Here is a 23,686-nt window from a genome sequence, read left to right as displayed (position 1 = left end):
CACATAATCAGACTGATACTGGTGCCTGTCCTTCCCTCCTTCCTTTTACCTTTGCTCACTCCTATGCCCAACCCCTTAACTTGCCTTATCTATCACTCAGAGAAGAGATACTTGCGTTTTGCCATCCAGAAGGCAGGTTCCAGCTGGGGCATAAAATAAATTTGTCAGAAAGGGCGTAGGAAGCTTTAGATTAGTCCTTACCTAGGAGCAGGAGAGAGAGGGGAAGGACCCACATCCATGCCCCTTCGGTGCGTCTCTCTTTCTGGGCATGGGATTAATTGTGGCATGCGACTGGTAGCGCCTTGTAACGTGTCAAACGGACAGGCAATAAGGCAGCACACTCCTTTACATGGAAGGGGACTTTGATATTGTAGTGGTTTCCCTTGGGGGAGGGTGTGTGTGTGTGTGTGTGTTTGTGTGTGTGTGTGTGTGTGTGTGTGTATGTGTGTGCGCGCGCGCCAGTCAGAATCATCCCGTGGAGCCAGGGGATGGGACAGAGGCTTCACTATGCCCAGTCTTACAATAGCTTTTTCCCTCCCTCTGTTCTTTGCTTTCCTCCCGGCTCCTGATAACCAGGCACAGGGCAAGACTGGAGGAGAGCGCCCGGGTTCTCTTTTTCCTAGGCTTTAAGCTCCTGGTCCCGAAGCCCCGGGAGAAAGACAGCAACCCAAACCTTTCCCCAGGACAAACTCCACCCGCCCCCTGCAGCATCCAGGGCTGGGTGGGATAGAGATGGAGAGTTGATCTGGAACTCCTAGCCTGCACAGTACAGGGACGCACGGGAACCTCTAGTCCCCAACCTACCTAGCTATCTCCACTGCTGCCTCACCAGCTGCTCTCTACCCTTACCCACCCTAGTTGCTGCCCACCCACCTCCCCATTACCTCAGCACGCAGCCCCTCCCTGCGTGATGATGCAAACCCGAGGAGGAGGGGGAGTCGGGGAAGGGTGGAGAGGGGAGGGGAGGAGGGAGTGGGAGGAGGAGGAGGAGGCTGTGGAAGAGAGGGAGCCGAACGACCATTTAAAGCGATAGCAATCCCTTCCCTTTCCCCAGTGCTGTGCTGCTAGGGAGCACGGCGAGGAGGAGAGGGAGACAGTGAGAGCTAGAAAGAGAGAGAGAGAAAGAGAGAGCGAGCAAGCAGGAGCGCAGTGCGCCCTAGTCTGGGAGGCAACACGGGACACCCCCGTCGTCTCTTCAGTCCCCCAGACAGCCCCCCTGCTTTGCATGAAGGAGCCCCCGGGGGCCCCAGCTGGCCAGAGCAGGGCACCTGGACATCGCAGCACTCGCCACCGCCGCCGGGGCCGGGGCCGGGGCCGCCTCCGCCACCGCCACCAGCACCGCAGCAGCAGCCTCAGCAGCAGCGGCGGCCCCAACTGCTCCAACACCATGCTCCAGCTAGGGAGACTGTTCCATCTCCTGACTTTGATGAAGTTGCCCTGTTGTTTGCTGGAGGTGCTCCTGACAGCTGCCGCCGCGGCGCAAGGCCAAGAGATGTATGCCCCGCACTCCATCCGACTCGAGGGGGACATCACTCTAGGGGGGCTCTTCCCGGTGCATGCCAAGGGTCCCACCGGCGTGCCATGCGGGGACATCAAGAAGGAGAACGGGATCCACAGGCTGGAGGCGATGCTGTACGCCCTGGACCAGATCAACAGCGATCCGGAGCTGTTACCCAATGTCACGCTGGGCGCGCGGATCCTGGACACTTGTTCCAGGGACACTTACGCGCTGGAGCAGTCGCTCACTTTCGTCCAGGCGCTCATCCAGAAGGACACCTCCGACGTGCGCTGTACAAACGGAGAGCCTCCTGTCTTCGTGAAGCCGGAGAAAGTAGTGGGAGTGATCGGGGCATCGGGGAGTTCCGTGTCCATCATGGTAGCTAACATCTTAAGGCTGTTTCAGGTAGGGTTCCCAGCAGTAGTATGGAAAAGGCTCGGGTCGGCTCCGTGTTTCCCGTCGTAAACCTGGCGGTGGGGATTGTGTACACTGCCGGGCGCTTCTTTCCCTGCTCGCTTGCGGGGACTCCGCTGGGAATGGGATTTCAACTCACTTAATTCTCCTTTGAGTGCCTGAGAGGATTCCTCCCCAGGAGAGGAATCGTACTAGTCGCTATCTTTCCTCATTCCTCTGTCTTCTCTCTGATGCTTCTTTATTTTTTTTTTTCTCTCTCTCCTCTCTCATCTTTGGATTTACTGCCCTATTTACAAGAAGCAGTGGGGAGTGGGGGCGGGGGAACAAGGTCCTGATTTAAATAGGTTTGCATTTGAGTGAAATATCCTCTCGCGTGCCTCTCAGGGTGCTAGGGGTTCCTCCGGAGCTGGTGCTACACGGGAAATATTAAAGATGAAACGAGGATGACAACTCTTTCTTCTTCACCGCCCCCCCCCCCCCCATTACCACAGCCCCTCATCCCAGGCTCTTTCCAGGGTTGCTTCGGTAGGGAGATTGGGAGACGGTTGGGACGACACTTCTCCCCTGGACCGCTCCGAAATCCCTCAGCTGAGTCGTTTTTAAGCACCAGGAGGAGATTCCCGAGTAATGTCTCTTTAGGGTCGAATGGCAAGTCCAGAAGCTTCTCTTTCCCAGGGGCTGGGATGAACCAGAACTGGGTGAGAAAGGAGAGGGCTAGAGGACAAGGCAAATGGAGAAGGGAAAAGGGACCCCCCAGTTGCCACCTCCTCTGTCACCCCCTTTGTGGGCTAGCCGCAGGCAACTTCATCTTCCTAGATAGGATTTAGAGCCCCAGTCACTTTTCAGACATTCCATTCTCTTTGTACTTCACTCTATCCAGTCCAGAAATAAGCTCATGTTAATTGAAAATGATATTTGTTAAAAATTCTACACTAAGAGCCTACTTCCCCTCGTTTTCCTGTGCATCATTCTATAGTGGAGGAAAAGTCGTGCAAATGCACTTCCTCTCCCAGTCTCAGCCCTAGTCCCACTCCCTGCAGCCGGGACATCTTAAGTGAAATTCACCAAGGTAGCTACTGATGGAAGCACGTAGTGAGTGAGCCACTGAAGTATGCGTTGTGCAGAGATGGCTCTGCCTTGCCCACATCGGGTTTCTGCCTCGGAGTTCAAGAACGCGATTGATAAAATGAGATGAAAGTCTGTTTTCTGAGAGGTTGAAGGGATGGGGCAGAGATGTGTGGGTTACACTGCAGTGTTCATTTCTGCCTGCCTGCCCCTCTCCTCCCCAACCCACTCACACCCTGTTTTCTTTAAGTATCTGTTAGCCCATCAGCCTGCTGTATGAGATTTAAGAGAGGACAATTAAGGTCTCTCTCTCTCTCTCTCTCTCTCTCTCTCTCTCTCTCTCTCTCTCTCTCTCTCTCTCTCTCTCTCTCTCTCTCTCTGTCTAACTTTTCCAATAAATTGCATTCTCCCTAGCTTGCAGTCAATCCCACCACTCCTGTCATGATGAAGCCAAAAGACAGAGGTGCTCATCATTTTCCTCACAGTTCCCAAAGGCAATATCTTCAGGAAGTCAATCTCTCCTGCCTAGATACCTCTAAAGGGGCTCTCTATGATGAAAAGCAGAACGTCAAGACACCACCTCAAGAATTAAGTTCTTTGTTCACACCCCAGGAGATTGGCAGTCCAAAGCCACAGTTTGTGCCTGGATGAATCTCTTACCCCACTGTCCACCCCAATTCTGGTTAGCCCCTTATTTCTGTTGCCTCATTCTTAACTATGCCACCTTGGAAAAGCTGATTCTTTGTAATGGGATGTGGCTTAAGCTCTGGGCATGTGGATTCCACCACTCTGTGCTAACAGCTTAAAGAAAGGAGCAGGAAAATAGTGAAGCTCTTCAGGAGAGGGCTGAACCAGAGAGCTACAAGACTAGAAGGCAATTTAGAGAAAGGAATGGGAAGAACAGGAAACCCTGTGTGGAATGGCTCCTCTTCTCTTTCTGGGGTTCCTAGATGGAGGGAGGATGGGAGGGAGGGAGGGAGAGAGAGAGAGAGAGAGAGAGAGAGAGAGAGAGAGAGAGAGAGAGAGAGAGAGAGAGAGAGAGAGAGAGAGAGAGAGAGAGAGGCTGTGGTTCACTTCTTTGGAAGGGTGGGAGAAGAGTCCCTTTGCCTTTTTAAACTGCTGTAGATGATGCTGCAGAGTGAGCCTGCATGTAGGAAGAGAATAAACTGGGAAAGCCAAGGAGGAGATCTGACTGTTGGAAGGTACATGTTGTTGCCTCACTACATCCAGAGAGGGCTCATTTCTCTTCTGTTTTGTCAACTGAAAGGAGCTCCTCAAGAAACAGCCTTTCTCAGCGATTTGCCCCAACCACCAAATACCCGTGTGTACACACACACACACACACACACACACACACACACACACACACACTCCCTGAGCTCAGAATAAATGGAAACAAATACCAGTGGCAATGATGTGGGTGGAGACAAAAAAGATATACTAGTAAACACTGTAATTTTTCTCTAATTTGCAAATTACAGCTATTCACACTGGATTGAGCAGCTGAGGCTTTTTGTGGCAGAAAGAGCCCCTGCTTTCACCTGCACATAGAGAGAGGGGGGAGCTGGGTGAGGTAGAAGGAATGCGACAACTTGTAGCTGGGATCTCTATGGCACAAGCAGGATTTAACTATTCACGTGGGTGTCTTTCTTGTTAACCATTGTCCGGCTCCCTTTTAAACAACAAAAGCAAGAAGTTATCGAAAAGGATAAATTCAGGTGACCTTTTGCACTTTGAAAATGGGCTATTCCTGGCCAAGTCCTCTGCTCTTCTGGGGTTTCTCAGGCTATGTGGGCAAAATGAGCAGAGAAGAGGTATAATGCAGAAAGACAATGGTAAACAGACTCATCTTTCAAAGGCACAATCAATTAGAAGGAAAGGGAAAGGATGGCAGCCTGTACCTTTTCTGGGACTCAGGGGTTTGTCTCAATTAAGATTGTCCTACATTAAAGAAACCTTCAGGAGGAATTATGTCCTGGGATTCCCAAATCACTTAGTTTCTTTTTGTGGGTTCATTGTAGGGATGTTTTTCAACTTGTGTGCCGCTTCTTGGATTTGAATTTGTGGTGAGATAATATTTTCAGTTTAAGAGGGGCAGACAGTGACAGCCCTTGGGATTTCTGGTGTGGGGTAGGGTATAAAATTTTAGGGAAAATAATGAAATAATAGCAGAGATAGTAGATAATGTTGTACCCTCTGCCAAAGATGGATATGATGTTCTTTCTGGTACATCAGGACCGAGAGAACTTGTGACTTGCCTGGCCAGAGCTACTGTTCAGATGTGGATAATTACCGTTTCTCTCTTTTGCCTGCTGGTGTCAGACCCTAGATTTGAACTGAACCAGTCATCTGTCTCTACAACACAGATGCAGAGCTAGCTTGAAAATGACATGTCTACAAGAGGGAATCACATCCAGTGAGCCTTTTAATTCTAAGAACTTCAGGATAATGAAATTAATATGAGGCTCTAAGGCCATGCCAACAAGAATACAGTCATTGTATCTTTAGTTGATGACTGCCATCCAGTCTACCGCAATATCTTTTCAGCATTTAACAAAGTGTCAGGGAGGAATTTGAGAGAGATTTATTTACAAAATCAAAATGAAAGAGGCAACAGCTTTGGTCAAATAATGCATTGCTAATGCCAAGTAAGATTAAAAGTAAATTAATATTGGCTATGAATAGCATGTATGTTTTTTTTAAATAGACTATTACATGGATATGGCTTAGAGACTGAGAGGTTATATAATATGATAACTAAAAAATAAATAACCCATGACCATTGTTTTATGTGGCACAAGTAGGATATATTGTAGTATAGAGTAATAAGAACATTCTTATTCAAGGCTTCTTTCTCTTTTATTGTATTGAAAGAAAACATTCTGAGAGTGTAAATGATCCTTGTTTCATCCCATGTCAGCATCCAGTATTTCATAAGGAGCAACATATCCTAAGCCATGGTCATGGAAATGAATGGTATTTACTTCCATTTTTTTTTTCTAAAATCAACTAGATGGGGAAAGTGGCCAACTGAATCATGTTAGCAATACCTCATTGGAAATTCAAACACGTGGCCTTGGAACCATAAATGGACTATTTGTAAATCGACCAAAGTTTCTCAACTATCCACTGCAGCTGGAAGGCAATCACTGCCTTTGGGGGAATATTTCATATATAAGTAGGTTTTCTTTTACTTCCTTTGCTTTCACTAAATTGTATGTAATTGGATAAAGCCAGACACCTGGGGCTGGTATGGAATAGCTAACTAGGGAAAAGAAAAAGTGCATAAAGTTCAACTCTACTCATCTTTAAGTTTCATAAATACGGGTGTTAATGCCATTTGGGATATTCTCCAAAGTCATCTCTGGCTCAACAGTTACTGTGTTTCAGGAAATTTACAAGCAGATGGTGAGTGGGAATTTTTCAAAGGGGTATTTTTTAAAAAGAGAAGAAAAGGAAGGGACCAATCACAAAGAAGCATAATTCAAGGTACTATATTCATTTGTACATATATACAGGTACCTGTGGGGATCATTTGCTTTGAGGTTCAATTTACACATAGAAAATCTTGCATAAAACACTAGGTAAGTTGAAAGACTCTAGCTAATCAAGTGTTTGCTTCAAATACTTCTTTCTTCCCAATACATTATGGCAGTTTAATATACACTGAAGCTCTGAATTAGGAATACAGAGGGGAAAATGTGTTCTAGACATAGATCTGTCGCTAATAGACTGAGTGACCTTGAGCAAGTCATTTCACTTGTGTTCAACTCAATTCCATCAGGTGTAAAATAAAGTGACCTTTCTAGCTCAAAATTTCTACAGTAAGTGTTACAGGAAACATGAATACTGAATATAAAATTGGCTTTGTAAGCTTAAGACCTGAGTACCAGTTCTACCTGGGACATATGTCTCACTATATGATCGTAGGCAAGTCTCTTTAACCCCTCAGTGCCCCAGGTAATTCTCAAAGACTACTGATTATTGTTTTAAGAACAACTTTGAGCAAATAAGTCAAACTGACTATTGCAAATACCCACATTAATTATAAAGGACATATGAAGGAAAATGCTCTCTGTATCCAAAGAAAGAACTGATAAGTAGATGTGTATATAGAGAGGGAGTGATTTTACACACAGACACACACACACACACACACACACACAGGTATGCCTAATTTGTAGCCATCTCTAAGGCTAGGGGTGGGGGGGAGGGAAAAAAAGGGGAATAAGTCACATGATACCTTTGTTTTATGCTTTTAAAGGAATAGAAAGTTGTGTCTAGTAGATTTGCAGTTTCATGTACAATCATCTTTTTTTCTTCCTGCCATGTTATGGAAATGTTGGTTTTATTTAAATTCAAAATAAATAAATAAACAAATTTAGAAGAATACTGATTAAAGAGAAGTTGACATACACTTACAGAGTGACTTTCTTTACAGAGTTTAATTGACATAGGAAATCTGAGGCCTGGACTAAAATTGTGTGTATAAGTGCAAGTGTGTATGTGTATAAGTACCTGGATCAGAGGTTCTTAACCTGGGAGCTTTGAAATATATGTATGTGGGTGTGTATGTGTATATGTGTGTATGTATATACGTATATGTGTACATATGTATGGATATTTATGGATATGCACATGTATGTGTTAGGTTTATTTTGGTATAATGGATTTCCCAATTAGATATATTTATGTATTTAAATATATCACTCTGAGAAAGGTTTCACTAGTCTTCCAGTAGGGGTCCATATAACACACACACACACACACACACACATACACACGAAAAAGCTCTGAGAAAGATAGCTGCCCTGTAGTTAGTTGTGGAAAATATGGGTATCAGAACACTAAAGCTGTCCCAAAATGTTGATGGGTCTTCACTAACTTCCATGTTTTTCTTCTCAATATGTCATATGGTCATTCATTCATAAAGTAGATATTTATTAAACATTAACTCCGTGGAAGTTTAGGTCAAAGTCTCGGCCTTCATAGACTTTATACTCCAGTAGGGAAAGAAAAAGTAGACAACTACAAAGCACAATATCACATGACTCAGGTATTTGAAATTGATGCAAAACAAATTGCTATGAAATAGTCAAGGAGAAAGATGCAAAGGGAGGGGCAGAACTACATAAAGTTTCATGGAGGAGGTAGTATTTAATTTGGGCTTTAAAAGTAAGGTAAAATTTGAGCAGGTAAAGGTATTCCTGACCTTGTTACCATTCAGTCATGGCAATTTTGTCCAACCTTTCATGACTCTGTTTTGGGATTTTCTTCACAAAGATACTGCAGTGGTTTGTTACTTCTCTCTCCAACTCATTTTACGGAGAGGACACTGAGACAAATAGGGTTAAGTGACTTGCCCAGAGTCAAACATCTAGTAAATGCTGAGGTCTAATTTGAAGTTAGATCTTCCAGACTCTGGGCCTGGTGTTGTGGTCACTGTGCCACACATGATACAAAATTTTTAAAAAAATGATAACATATGAGAACCACAAGGAACTTTTGCAATCACCCCAGCTCCTTCAAAGGTGTTAAGTAAAGGCATTTGCCTAATGTCACCTGGCTACTAATCCACGTCATTCATTTCCTAATCTAGTGTTCTTTTCAGTGTATTGGAACTATTACTTGGGGGAGTGTGTGTATGTGTGTGTACAAAAGTCACAATTTTCTCTAAGTCCCTACAGTACCCCTCTATAATAATCAAATACATCTTTGGGACATGTCTTTGTGCTAAGTGACTTTCAGCAATTTGAGAAAGTAAGTAATATTTCTCAGCTCTACAGAAGTGGAAGAACCCTAATGTTCAAATGGATACTGTCTTCACTCCCATGTGAAAGCAGTGATTTTTATCTCAGGGCAATAAACATTCCTCCAAATAGACTTTTCATTCTAATGGCTACTCTTATCTTGATCAATTCCAATTCTTACAGATCTTAATGGCGATGCCTAAGCTTTAGTTCATTCATTCCACTCTTTCCATAGCCCTAAGTCATTAAATCCATCATAGAGAGGGATATGATAAAGGTAAAGATCATATCAATACAGTTGCCAAAAGTCAAATTGATGCAGGCCTGGAAGTATTTTCTAAGAGATGCAACATTAGTGTTTGTGTGGGCAGTGGGGTGGGAGAGTTTCTAGTTTAATGGATTATTTCACTTGCTATTAAATATTGCCACTTAATAGTTTTATAATTGGTCATTTGCACGATTTCCCAGCTTTCAACAAGGCATTTCTTCTTTCTTCAACTACACCCTTCTGTTCTTCAGAGAAGGTCATAAATTAGTTTTTGAATAGAATTTAGCAGGTTATTTACTATTATTATGCTTTGATTAAAATATTCCATTTGTGAATGAAACAATTAAATGTGTTTGCTATGTTTTAGTCTTAGAAAATGTCGTAAATGTTTTTTTGCATGGGGAAATAGGCAGTTAAGTTTTCAAGGAAAAAATGATATGTAACTAATTGGATTAGGGAGCATAGTACAATAGAAGGCCTCATGGATTTGAAGCCACAGAACCTTATCCATTCCTGCCTCTGCGCTTTTACTACCTATGTACCTTTGGACAAGTCATTCAGTAAAATGAAGCACATTGGAATGAAGAACTTCTGGGGTGCCTCTCAGCTCTGAATTTGTACATACTCCCTGGAAGGAGAGGTTTCAGAGTAGAGTGGATAGAGTAATAAACCTGGAGCCAGAAAGATTTTCTTTTCACATATCACCTTTAATATTCTGCTTTTTTTTTTTCTGTGAAGCTCAAGCAACTCTTAAAGATTTATCTTCTAAATCAGAAATGAGTGAATTTTTTCATGAGTTTGTCCCAGGACTCAGCTTCCAAGACACAATGAAACTGGAAATGTGAGATAAAGATCTCTATTTCAAGATTTTCTCTTTGGCATTACCTTGTACCCTTTTCATAACTGTTGCCTAAGAGGAATTTCACATGTTAATTACATTTTTACTGTTTGCTTTGAGGAATATAATTTAGCTTTGTAGACAAAGTGCTATATGCCATTCAGGACAATGCATCCTATTACATGTGTGTATGTGTGTATGTATGTGTGTGTGTGTATATATATATATATGCATATGTATGTATGCATATCTGTCTAATATATCTATATCCATTTCTATCTATCCATCTATCAGTCCCTCCACCCATCCATCTATCTATCTACCTATCTATTTATCTATCTATCTATCTATCTATCTATCTTTCTATCTAAACACACCTACATAAGAAGAAGGAAGTTCAGAAAAACACCTGTGTAAGTTAAAGTCTTCTATTTAGGAGTTTTTTGATTTTGTAACATAGAGTGTGCCATTAACTTCAAATACATTCTGCCTGATAATCATTCTGTTTTATACTGAACTTTGTCAGCATAGACACTGCCAGAGATTTGCTCTTCAGTTCTAGTTGTGTGCTACTTGGGTGACCTAGACATATAGGCTTTGATGTCAACAGTACCTTGGGAGTTCACAGATTCAGTTTTCTGGATCAGAGAAGTCTTTGGGATTTGTCCAAGATCCTGTCCCATTTTTCTCTGGGTGCCAGAAATTGGACCAAGTATGTACTTGTACTAAAAATACTTGACCATGTGGTCTTTACACATCTAGAATTTCTTCTTAGCACTGTAATTATGTAAGCTATATTTTCATTGCAATTATAGTAAATTTCATATCAACAAGCATCCATTTCCAGTGTTCTAGGGATAGCAGCATGAAGTAGAGTTTATGAAAATATAGCAGTTGAAGAACACAACAGAAGGTAATTGTGTAACTACTTATCCAGTATAATTAAATTTGGTAGAGTTGGTACAATAAAATTGAGAGGAAAATAATGCTTTTTAAAAAATACCTTGGCCTCTATTCTCCCATTTTTCCATCAAAAGAGCACCAATGATGTATCTTCTCTGACAGAAATGGAATTAGTATAGCTTAAATAGGAGTCTGTTGGAAAGGATGGAATCAAAGAAAGGGATATTAGGTTTTACTTCCTCTCTGTAATCACCGGGTGGGAAAAATCAGTGTGGCACTCTACTATATAAGCCAAGCACTTAATTGTGAAAGAAGTCAAATTTGCCTACCCCAAATAGTTCCATAGCTCTCCCATCCCTCTGTCTAAGTGCAAGGGCTGGTAGAAAAGCATTTTTCTTCTGGTATCCCCTAATCATTCTTTGAGGCAAGGCAAAATATATTGTTGGGGTTACGCAAACAAAGGTTTGACTACAGAATCTGAGAACAGAGACAACCCTGGAGACACTGAAGCAACTCTCCCAATCTTGAAAGGAAAGTTGGTTGAGTTGTTGGCAAATTATTGTTTTTTTCTTCTGTTTACTCATAATACTTCTGTTTGGTTGGTTGCTTTTTTTTGCCTCTTGTTTTGTTGGGTTTTGGTTGGTAACTATCCCTCTTGAAATTGTCAGAGGGCAAGAGGTATGAGTTTTAAACTCTATCAGATTGAGAAAATTGTATTAGCAGTAACAATTTGTTTGAAGGGAGAATAGACCTGTAATTTCATTGGTGTTTGGAATTCGCAGTGAAAAAAGTTAATTTAACTAATGCAGATTGGAACTTTGGTGCAAATTATAACATTATGATTTTTTTCTGGTTAGCTATGAATGATTAAATGATATTTTATTTTAAAAGTAAATGCTAAACCTGCCCTATCTTTAAAAACTCTCCCAAGCTTCACACAAATGTAGCATTGTTGGCAATTTGTTTCAAAGCTGACTTTTTAGAATTATATTCTTGGGTCATGATTGGGGTGGTAGAGAACAATAGTGAATATTTCTGTACTCTTATACATTTTTTGTGTATATATATATGCATGCATATAATATGTGTATATATGTATATATAAACATGTATGTAGATATATGTGCTTCTATGTGTATATGTGAGTGTCTGTGCATACACATATGCATATACATACACAGTATATATGTATGTATATATATACATGCACATGTGTGTGTTTATATATATATGTATATATGCAACAACTCTGTCAAATAGATGCTCTTATTCTCACCTCCTTTTTATAGATGAGGAAATGAGGATTAGTTAGGGTGAATGACTAAATGACTTGTCCAAAAAAAATGGGTATTAATCTCAAACAAGATTTTAACCTAAATCTTCCTATATTCAAGTCCAGTATTGTATCAACTATGCCAAACTGCCTTATAATGAAGGGATAAATGCATTAAATTCTTAGATCTATTGTAGTCATAAAATTCTTTTCAAGAGAACCTGAAAAAATATTTTCAAGTGTTTTTGTATCTGTGGAAGTGATTCATGTTCTTTTGTTGTCATTTTATTTCCTTGGGGCTCTGAATATGTATACACATGGGCAGCTAGATGGTGCAGTGGATAGAGCACCAGTGCAGGACTCAGAAGGACCTCAGCTCAAATCTCACCTCAGACACTTGACACTCACTATCTGTGTGACCTTGGTCAAGTCACAACCCCAGTTGCCTCATCCTGGGTCATCTCCAGTCATTCTGATGAATATCTGGTCACTGGATTCAGACAGCTCTGGAGGAGAAGTGAGGTTGGTGATCTGCACAGCCCTCCCTCACTCAAAACAAAGTCAAGTGCAAGTCATGTCGTTATTTCTCTGATGGCATGATCTTCGTTGGCAATGAATGACAAACACACACATGTATACACATACATATAGTGTGCATGTATATATTCACCCATGCAGACAGACATATACAACACACATATACAAGTGTGCTTATATGCATGATACATACACACACACACACACACACACACACACACGCATACACACACATATCTTCTTCCTTTCCCTAACCTGAAAAGAGAATATAGGAAGAAAGGCAGGTATAGTGGAAAGAGACCTGAAGTTTGATAGATATTTTACCCTCTCTGGGCCTCTGTGACTGTGTAAAATGAAGGAATTAACTGATCCATCGAAGTCTTACACTGGAGGATACCAACAGAACAAGCACAAAGCCTTTTCATCATAAATGCTGTTAATATCATTCTTGACTGTCGCTTCTGAGTGTTATTCTTAATACTTGGATGTATTGGGTACTTTTACCCACCACATGGAATGACTGGGGGCTGAGTCAGAGAAAGAGGTTTCGAGCTACAAGTGCCTTCATAATTCCTCTTAAAAAAAAGAAAAAGGCTGAGAATGTCAGTGCACAAATATCTTTATAAAATACAAACATGCACTCATAGACCTTAACAATTTTTAGCTTGATGTTAATGAATGGGATTGTTTGGACTAGGAAAGTTGGCATGATTATGGACTTCTAGTGAGGTCTTCACGAACTTTTAACTATATGAAGTAACTATTCCCTCATCTCTAGATATCCTTCCTACTCAAATAAACTTGGGCTTATTGTCTGAAAAAAAGCAGCTTGCTCATACTGAATTAAGAATTCTGTGCAGGGGACAATCCTTTTGTGTGTAGATTGTCATAATGTCACATCAGAAAGCTTATGGATTTCAGAAACCTGATGTTAGGAAATCTCACCTACTCGTGGAGAGACAGAATGAAAATAATCTACAACATCTTATTTTACTTAACAGTTTCTCTTCAAATAAATATGGGGAAATACCTTTTAAAACATTAAATGTCCTGACAAACGGTACAATTATATAATTCTCTAGGGAGCAATTCCTTGTATCTTTGGGGAGGTGGAGAATGAGGACATACATATCTAAATTTAGCTGTTCAGAGCTGACCAGTCTGGAATATTTGTGGAAATTTTGTCAGGCTTTAGAAGATTCTGGATGGAAGAGATTTGATGTGCATTACTGAACTGTGTGAAACTCCTAGAAATCAAAGTAAGGCAGATTAAACTGTATAAGATAAGACAAAAAAAGTAACCACCAACATATGGTGCTTTAAGATTTGCACACTACATGTAATTTCATCTGATTTGATCATCACACTGTCCCTGGGAGGGAGGTGGTGTTATTACTGTCCTCATCTGTAAGATAAAAAACTGATGCTGAAAACAGTAAAATGAGTTCCTTAAGGTCATAAGGTCAGTATGGACCTAAGGCAGGATTCAAACTCAGGTTTCCTGGACTCCAAATCCAACACCATCCACTGTATCACCAGCACAGTGGCCAAAAGCAAGAACTGCTAGACTTTATTTTCTTCTCCCTATTGTTTACCTCATTTTATCATGTTTTCATTATTTTCCTGCTAAAGACCACTAGAACTATCACATTTAGGGTCAATGCTCAAACTTACTCTAGAAAACAAAGATAAGCAGAAAAGACAGTGTCTGCACTCGGGGAGCTTACATTCTTTTTTTTTTTTATAATTAGTTTATTTGTTTTCAGTTTTCAACAATCACTTCCATAAGTTTTAAATATTCTCACCTTCCCTCTCCCCTCCTCCCCTAGATGGCATGCAATCTTACATGGGCTCTACACATACATTCTTATTAAACACACTTTCACATTAGTCATGTTGCATAGAAGAATTAAAACAAATGGGAAAAACCATGAAAAAAATCCAAACAAAATAAAACAAAAGAGAAAATACTCTCACTTCATTTTGCATTCAGATTCTATAGTTCTTTCTGTAGATGTGGATGGCATTTTGCAACATTTTGTAACATTTCCTTTGGAAATGTTTTGAGTCCTTGTATTTCTATGAAGAGCTAAACTTACCAGATATAGTTCTTGTATACTGCAGCCCTTACTGTGTACAATGTTCTCCTAGTTCTGCTAACTTCACTCAGCATCAGTTCATAGAAATATTTCCAGATTTTTCTGAAGTGCTCCTGTTTATCATTTCTTAGAGCACAATAGTATTCCATTACATTCATATACCACAACTTGTTCAGCCATCCCTCAATTGATGGGCATCTCCTCCATTTCTAGTTTTCGACCACCACGAAAAAGCTGCTATAAATATTTTTGTACATGTGTGTCCTTTTCCTATTTTTATGATCTCTTTGGGATATATCCCTAGAAGCAGTATTGCTGGGTCAAGGGAGAGAGGTTTACATTCTTATGGATTAAGGTAACACATAAAAGGGAAGCTAGAAAGTGAAGGGGGAGGGGAAGAGAGAGGAGATGAAGGTAACAGGTGCAGTAGAATGGTAAAGTCAAAAAAGTCAGGAGTGCAGCCCGGAAAGGAATGAAGACAAGGCAGGACTAGACATTGTCCTGAAAATAGAGGTTCTGGAAGGAATCAGACAATCAGAGGGAGAAGCTACAAATGTGGAGGTATTTCTAAACCAAGAAGTCCAGGGAGGTTTCTGAGACATTTTAGACAAAGTGTGTGGGGAAGTAGGGAGTGAAGCCTGGAGAAAAATGATTGTGTGTGTGTATGTATGTTATTGCCCACATACGTACATTATGTGTATTCACATGGACATATCTAGATGTGGTTCATAGAGAGGCATGAATAATTATCTTCAGTCTTCTCCTATCTCCTAGGAATACTGAAGATATTAGGACCACAAGTCTGGTCAACCTATTCTCCTTAGATAGGGAAGTACCAGGCTAAAATTATAAACTGCTCCTTTAAATATTGTTAGACTAGAGGAAATAATTTCCAAGGTTCAAGCCATTCTCCTGAATACTATCCTGTAAAGGGGAAGTAGTGCCCCAGTCTTTGTATCCAAGACTTGATTCCCTTCCCACCAAATGCCAGTGATGGAAAGAGCATAAACTGTGAATAACAGTACACCCATTTCTCCATTCTGATAGCAAACAGACATCAGAGACATTATACAGATGAGAATATATTAGACAAAATACACAGTGTTCATTTAGAAGTGAGATATCTTAACAGAGAGGTGAGTGTAGGAGGTTTCTAGTGTAACAAATTGAGGTAGGGATATAATGGCGGTCCTCTATATGGAGGCTTTTCCCTGGAGTCTTTATCTGCTGAACAAAATCTGGAGCAATATTTCTTTTCCCTCGAAGCAAGAAGCCATAAAAGCAGGATCTCTCCTTTCCCAAGATCTCATCAACTCAACCCTCCTCTCACCAACTCAACCCCTTGATGAAGCACTGTGAAGTCAGCTTCTACCAATGAAGAAAGTCTTATAACCAAATGGACTTTGAGCCTCGTATATTTAGTTTTGCATTATTTACAACTTTTAATCTTTCCATTTCTACTCCATACATGTGCATATATTTTCTTTCAAACTTACCTCTTCAATTCTTGTTACTGATCTGTTACTCTCACTCTGAAATTTGAAACTTCTCTCTAGCAGAGGATGATTCCCCCATACTTGGTTAGAAGTTTATACTTTTGGTAGTTTATTCAACAAAGGAGTACAGAAATAGTTATGGAGTAATATAAAATAGAAGTCATATATGGTAATGCCAACATGAGTAAAGAAATAGGATCACAGATTATTAAAACTCGAGTGAACCTAAGAGATTATCTAGTTCGATACACTCATTTCACCGATATAGAACTTAAGACTTAGGGTCAGTTATTTGCCTAACTCTATGAACCAAGCTCCTCTTTATAGAATGTGAACTGATATCTTACATTTCTACTTTGCATAGTCTCTACCAGGAGGGGAGAACCTGTGACCTCAAGGCTACATACGGCCCTCTAAGTGCTTACGTGCAGCCCTTGGACTAAATCTAAAGAGCCTATACTAGGTCTTACATAAAGATGGCAATCTTTGACCCAGGCACTCTCAGAATTTCTTTACTAAAAGTTCACATCCAGAGCCCCATTCAGTGGAAGTAGTGCAGGAAATATTTTGATGTTTCTAATACTATTGAAAGGGAATGTGTCATCCTCACTCAATCCACTTGTCCTGGGGAACAGATAACTCTCAGATAATGAATTTATATAAAATACATAAAGTGAGATTGCTACATAAAGAGGCCATATTCTTATTACATATGAATTTTGAGAGCCTACTGCTAAGTCATGGAGCCAGTGGAAGGAAAATTGTAAAGATATTGATAAATGCAACCTGACAATGTTTCATGTTTGGTAATCCGGAAATGGCTAAATCTTCTGCCTTCTGCACAAGAGGGAAGAGATGACTGGCTTTTGTGTTTCATTTATTTATCTGTTATTTATTTATTAGAAACTATTATTGCCAGACTTTCTGTGAATGAGAGGAAGCTTATAGGGACTATATATTATCAACATAGAAATCGAAAGAAATTTAGAGACAGACATTTAAAGTGGAAGAAACCTTTTCTACCCCTCATTTTGCACATGAAGAAATTGAAGCCAGAGAGATAAAATGACTCAATCAGAGTGAGATAGCTAGCAGCCACCTGGCACACAGTAGGTGCTAAATAAATGTTGATTGATTGGTGGAGCTAGAATTCCATTCTTCTACGTGACAGCATAATGTTTTCTCTATCATGCCAAGAAGACAACTACATCTAATCTTTTGCAACCTCCATTGGCAACATAATCCTGGACTAGATTTAGATTGTAAACCCATTGAGGGCAAGGGATTAGTATAGTGACTTGCACATAATAAATGTTTATTGAACAGACTAGATGAAGGCACACTAGTATTGGAAGGGATCTCAGAGGTCAATTAATCCAACTTGAGCAGGTATCTATTCTACAATCGTTTCAATAAATGCTCATTGACTGATTAATTTCACCTAATAAACTCCAGATACTTGTAATTTACTACATTCTAAGGCATATTACATTGTTATATGAGACTAGGTCTCCCTATATCTCCTAGAGTAGTGTCATAGCCACATATAGGCCTGATCCCAATCACCATAAGAACTTTGACCTGCTCTATTTATGACCTGGGCCAATTTTCTATTCTTTTAGCAACCCTAGGGTACTATATTCCAGAGGGTTCGCCATTTTTATGCTAAAAGTTTTGTGGATACCCAATTGGCTTTGGCCCAGTGCAACTTGAAATTCTCAGTCTCGTGTGAAGTTTCAGCCTCCTCTAATCTACTTTGCATCTGCTACCAAGCCTTGTTTCAATCCAATGGAACAAGATGCCTGCTGGTATCCCATCCTCTCATAATTGCTTTCATCCCTCCTTTTGTGTGTTGTTTTCTCCTTTAGATTGTAATCTCCTTGAGGTCAGAGACTGTCTTTCTTTTTAAGATTTATGTACTCAGTGCTTAATAGTGCCTGGCACATTGTAGGCACTTAATAAATGTTTATTGGATTGGATGTATTCATCACAGGGATTACAGATATGGACCACCATGCCTGACCATTTCTAAGCTGAAGTCTGACTTACTGTAATGCCCATTCATTGCTGTACATATGTCCTCTAAGGACAAGGATAAAGACTCTTCCATGGCACATCCTTTTTTATAGTGTTTTATAGTTTTTATACTTAAGTATATATCGTTTTTATAGTTAAGTATATCCATGATGTGTGACATGTGGCTACTGCATTCAATGATACCAATCACATCAATGTAGGCTCCTACTGTGTGAATCTTAGTCTCCCCAAAATGTGGTACAGGAGTTCTGCCCAACAAGCTGGAGGCTTTCCATGATTTCTCCTGATGTTAAGTAGGTTGTAATGGAGAACTATGGCTGTCCACCTGTCATCCCTTGAACTTGCATATGACCCTCTCATCTTCTCTTCCTATTTTATATCTCTCCAATGACATTTAATTTCAACTGCACTTTTAATTTTCCTCATTGATTATATGATGCCACCTGCTCTCGCTCACCATGCATCTCCCCATTATCCTCTGTGTGATTCCTTAAAGCCATTTGGAGATGGTGGTGAGGAAAGATTCTTCCACATAGCAACAGCAGCAAAATGGTAATATTAGAAGAGGTCTTCGTATCCAGAGAAAGCTTGGGATCACTAACGAAACTTTGGATCCTTACACACAATCCAATTAATCCTTTTCTTATTCCACTCTCATTCCAATTTATGGTCCAACTATTTTGTCTTGCTGAAACAAGCATAGTAATGAACAAGCTCTATAGATTTTCCATTTAGATTAATAATATTTTTTACAATAAACATTCTTCATCCATTTTGAATTTTTTATGTGAATAGCCAGGGCAAAAGTCCTTTGAATGCATCTCCTCTGGTAGGATCTGTGATATTTTAAGATATAATACAAGTAGCACAGTATCATCTACAAAAAGGAATATCAGTATCCATGATAATCCCTCTTTATTTGAACTCTGGACTAAATTGTTACAAATACCTTAAGCAAACATAATCTTCCTCTTTTATGCCTCATCTCACATTTATAATTAGAGCATCATTAAAAAAGATCTTGTCTCTTCTTATATTTTTTTCAAAAAAACTTGAAAGATTTTGATGTATAGCTGGGAGACATCTTGCTGGGAAAGAATGAATAGATGAATGAAAAAGTTAATGAATGAATGAAAAATCATTAATTAACTGTTTCATGTGATGGGGTGAACACTATGGATACAAAAAAGCAACCATGATTATCCCCTCAAGAAGCTGAATTTCTAATAGAGGAAGACAGCACATCAAAAAGAGCTAAAGTTCAAGGACAATGGAAGCAGGGATAATAAAGAGAAAGGGAGGAAATATAAAATACGCCTTCAATGTCATGGTTTGGAAAAGAGTGAGATATAGTTTGGTGACCTGATTCCAGGCAAAAGAGAGTGAAATCTTACTTGGCACAGCCTGAGTTCTTAAGGGTAAGAAATGAGAACAGTAGTTGTTCCCCATTAGTAGCCTGTAGAAGTCTATGGTTCCTTCTTATAATTATGCATACACATACACATATGAATATGTGTGTGTGCACACATGTATGCCTGCACAAATGGAAGGAGGATTACAAAGGAAACCATTGTACTAAAATAAGTTACAACTAGGAAAATAATAAAAAAAATTTACACATCCCGGGTTTGAGAACCTCTACTTCAAGAAGTCATTGTGATCTACCTAATTAAATGCTTTTTTTATATCAACAAATAATAAGTTTAGTGAGAACTCACATTTTCTACATCTTTCACTGAGTTGCAAAATGCTTAATTATATTGGTTTTTTTGTGTTTTTTACTCTCACTTGAGAAAGTTCCCTGCCAATAGCATTACAAAAAATGTCTTCTTTGAATCTGTTGATGATTCTGATAAATAATTTACATAGGTGGTAAAATAGGCATTTAGATCAATAGATACTTATGTTCTCTTGCTTGCTTTATTTGGTATTAATAAGGTTCAGGGTTTTTCCATGGTGTTGGTGTCCTTAGGTCAGATGTCCTATATACTGATCTCTCACTATTCTCATAATTGTATCACATCTAGTATTAATCTCCTATATCTCCATGTCAAACTGGGAGTGATTGACCCAATCAATCAAATCACCCCATACCTGCAACCTATTTCAATCAACTGTATATCCTGATATAGCTATCAGATGAGAACACATCTTGAAGTAATTTACCAATTAAAGCTAAGAACTAGGGGAGTAAAGAAAGCTGGGGCATCCCTGTTAAATCAATAAAGCAAAAGCATTTCAACAAGGTGGGACAGAAAGGTCGTTTAGATTAACTGAGGTGCTTGGTCACACTCTATTTGAAACTATCCAGATAGATTGAATTTTCTACTGAGCTCCAGCCTTCTCATCAGGAAGGTCAGGAAATTCCTTACTTCATTGAATGTTAATCTTCTTGCCTGAAATATTATACTCAATTTTGCTGGGTAAATGATCCTTGGTTGTAGTCCTAGCTCCTTTGACTTATGGAATATCATATTCCAATCCCTCTGATCTTTTCATATAGAAGCTGCAAGGTCCTGTGTGATCCTGATTGTAGTTCCTCAATATTTGAATTGTTTTTTTGTTCTGGCTGTTTGCAGTATTTTCTCCTTCAATAGATAGTTCTGGAATTTGGCAACAATATTCCTTGGTGTTCTTAGTTTGGGATCTCTTTCAGGAGGTGATCAGTGGTTTCTTTCAATGACTATTTTGTCCTCTGGATCTAGAAACTCTGAGCAATTTTCCTTGATGATTTCTTGGAAGATATTGTTCAGGACCTTTTTTTCATCATGGCTTTCCAGTAGACCAATAATTCCTGGATTTTCTCTCTTGGATCTATTTTCCAGGTCAGTTGTATTTCCAGTGAGATATTTTACATTTTCTTCTGTTTTTTTCTTCCTTTAGAATTTGTTTGACTGATTCTTGATGTCTCATAGACTCATTAGCTTCTACTTGCCCAATTCTAATTTTTATCAAATTGTTTTCTTCAGTTAACTTTTGCATCTCCTTTTCCATCTGTCCAATTGTTCATTTTAAGGAGTTATTTTCTCAGGTTAAGTTTTGTACTTCCTTTTCCATTTGTCCAATTGTCCTTTTAAATTCTTCTGTGATTTCTTTTTTCATATTTTTAAAGTCATTCGTCAGTTTTTCTTCCATTTCTCTAATTTGGCTTTTAAAATCTTTCCTGAGCTCTTTCAAGAAGGCTCTTTTTGCTTCAGATCAGTTCATATTCCCTTCTGAAGTTTCAAATGAGAGTACCATCTCAATACTGATCTCTTTGGTATTTATGTTTTGATCCTTGTCCCCACAGAAAAATTCTACAGTCTTTTCTACTTTGCTTCTTACTCATGATATTCACCCTTTTCCTGGCTTTTAAAGAAGATCTCTGTGTCTGGGGCACAGGTGGCTCTGCCCCAAGATTCTTGTGCTTAGGACTTGAGTCTTTGTGTGTTGTGACCTCTGGTTCTTTTAACCAGAAGTTAAAATGCTGCAGTTTACCTGGTGTTGAGCTGACTGTTGTGCCAAAGCAGAAGGCAGGTGAAGTCTTTCTGAGTTTCCCTGGTGTTACCCTGGAGCTACCTGCATTAAGTGTGGAGGAGGGGTGATCTGGTCACAGAAAGTCTCTTCTCCTGAGCTAACACACAGGCAGGCTAAGTGGTTGGTGAACCCGTGTCTGCGCTAGTGTCTTCCTGATTCTCCTGGCTGTGCTAAGGCACACCTGGAGTCCTGGTGTTGGCACTTATGGCTCCATCTCCCCCTGGGATGCAGGATCTCCTCCAAGTTCACTGATGTGGTGCTGTCTGGGGCAGCTCTGGTCTTGCACTGGTCCCCTTCAGCCACAGCAAGAGGGATTGCCTTTTGAGGTTTTCCTAGCCTCACAGGCTAAGAGACTGTTTACCCCTTCGGCTGATCACACTGTTAAAGAATTTTTCCTGTGGAAATGTTCTCTGGATTTTTCAAGGTCAACAAGAGAAGTAAGACAGCATTTACTGATCACTCTGCCATCTTGGCTTCCTGAAGTTCAAATAGGTGACTTATAGACATTGAATCTGTGGGCTGATAATCTCAGGAATGGCTGCTGCAGTTACCTGGGCTTCTGTGTTTCTCTCTCACTCAGTTCCACTGGACTCCCTTCCTGGGCTGATATGTTGGATAATCTGCAGTTCTGCTTCAGACCACCCAGGGCTTCCTGCTAGGCTTTGCTATGGCATAGTCTGTACTGGTACAGCCTATGTGCTATGTGTTCCTCTGGCCTTGTGCAACAGATCCTTCCTGTTGACCTTCCAGGCTGTCATGGGTTGGAAATCTGCCACAGTGTGCCTCCTATTGGATTCTGCCACTCTAAAATTTGTTCAGATTCTCTTTCTAGATGTATCTGAAGGAGTTTGCCTTAGAGCTTAGGTGAGTACTTACTCTTACTCCACCATCTTGGCTCCATCCCCAAAACTATTCAGATAGTGTGCAATTGATGATTTGGACTCATGGCAGCTTAGGGTGGGAGCTTTCTAGCAAAGTCTTAGAGAAGGAACTGCTGGAGGAGGGGGTGAGCATGGTTCTTGGTCTCCATCTCTTTCCTCTCTTCCTTGATTAGAGAAGGAACTCATGTACTTTGAAAAGTGTTAGAATTTCAGGTTCACCATAGAGGTCTTAGTCTCAGAAGCATCTCCAGAATAGCTAATACAGTACCTGAACAAAGTACCAAGGATAAATTAAAGACAATGAGGAGAGGTAGACATAAGGTTGTGTAAGAAACCTAGCAGAAAGCTGTAACATGTTGCTTTCTGCTGCTTAATTAACTTTGATTTTGCAGCAGGAAAAAAAAAAGGAGTAAGCAGGGGTATACTGGTAAATATTTAACAATCCCACAATCTGAGAAAAACATGTACCCATAATACTTTTAAGTTTTAATTTGAATTATAAACATTTTCCCCACCACTTTCTTAAGTCTTGACTTTTAACAAAAGAGGGAATCAAGTCCTGATTTGCTGATTTCTGAGTTTTAAATAATCACACTATCAGTGCTCAGGAGTCAAGAATTGTCTCAGCATACCTCTTCAATTAAAAATATTATGAATCTCTCTCTGTCTCTGTCCCTCTCTCTCTGTCTCTCTTTCTCTCTGTGTCTTTCTGTATATTCTCCTTTCCCCCATTGACATCTCATCAAAAAAGTATGCTAACAGTTGTGAAATGACATTGCTTAAATGCTTGACGTTAGTATTGCTCTTCTCTAGGGATGGAATTTGAGGGATTTAGGAAAATTATTTTAAGTGTTTATAATAATGTAGGGGGAAAGTTATACCCCTTATTTTCTGGGTTTTACATGGCCCTAAAAAGAAAATCATGTGTAACAATAGTAGCATAAAATATATGGATTGCACCGATCAATTTATTCAGGATTTGGATTTTCTGCATATAGGGGGGGGAAGACTTTTCAAGGTGAGGGTGGGGATATCTCTTTCAGCAGATATTGCTGTTTACTTTTTAGAAAATTGTCTGATTTTCTGAGCCTTCTCCATTCACTCAGTAAGT

At 40.1% G+C, this 23,686-nt stretch overlaps 1 protein-coding gene across 3 annotated transcripts in view; it reads left to right on the top strand.

Moving 5' to 3' along the window:
• The first annotated feature begins 978 nt into the window (after window positions 1-978).
• GRM7 (glutamate metabotropic receptor 7) overlaps window positions 979-23,686 on the top strand; it is a 1,016,657-nt gene continuing 993,949 nt past the window's right edge. For all 3 annotated transcript variants that reach the window (XM_072598608.1, XM_072598609.1, XM_072598607.1), the window contains exon 1: window positions 979-1,903. In XM_072598608.1, the coding sequence (XP_072454709.1) occupies window positions 1,226-1,903 (678 nt within the window). In that variant the 5' untranslated portion in view covers window positions 979-1,225. The remainder of the gene's footprint in view (window positions 1,904-23,686) is intronic.

This window comes from Notamacropus eugenii, chromosome 3 (genome assembly GCF_028372415.1).
Source record: "Notamacropus eugenii isolate mMacEug1 chromosome 3, mMacEug1.pri_v2, whole genome shotgun sequence".
NCBI classification, from domain to species: domain Eukaryota; kingdom Metazoa; phylum Chordata; class Mammalia; order Diprotodontia; family Macropodidae; genus Notamacropus; species Notamacropus eugenii.
This window is presented reverse-complemented; position numbering and strand designations above follow the sequence as displayed.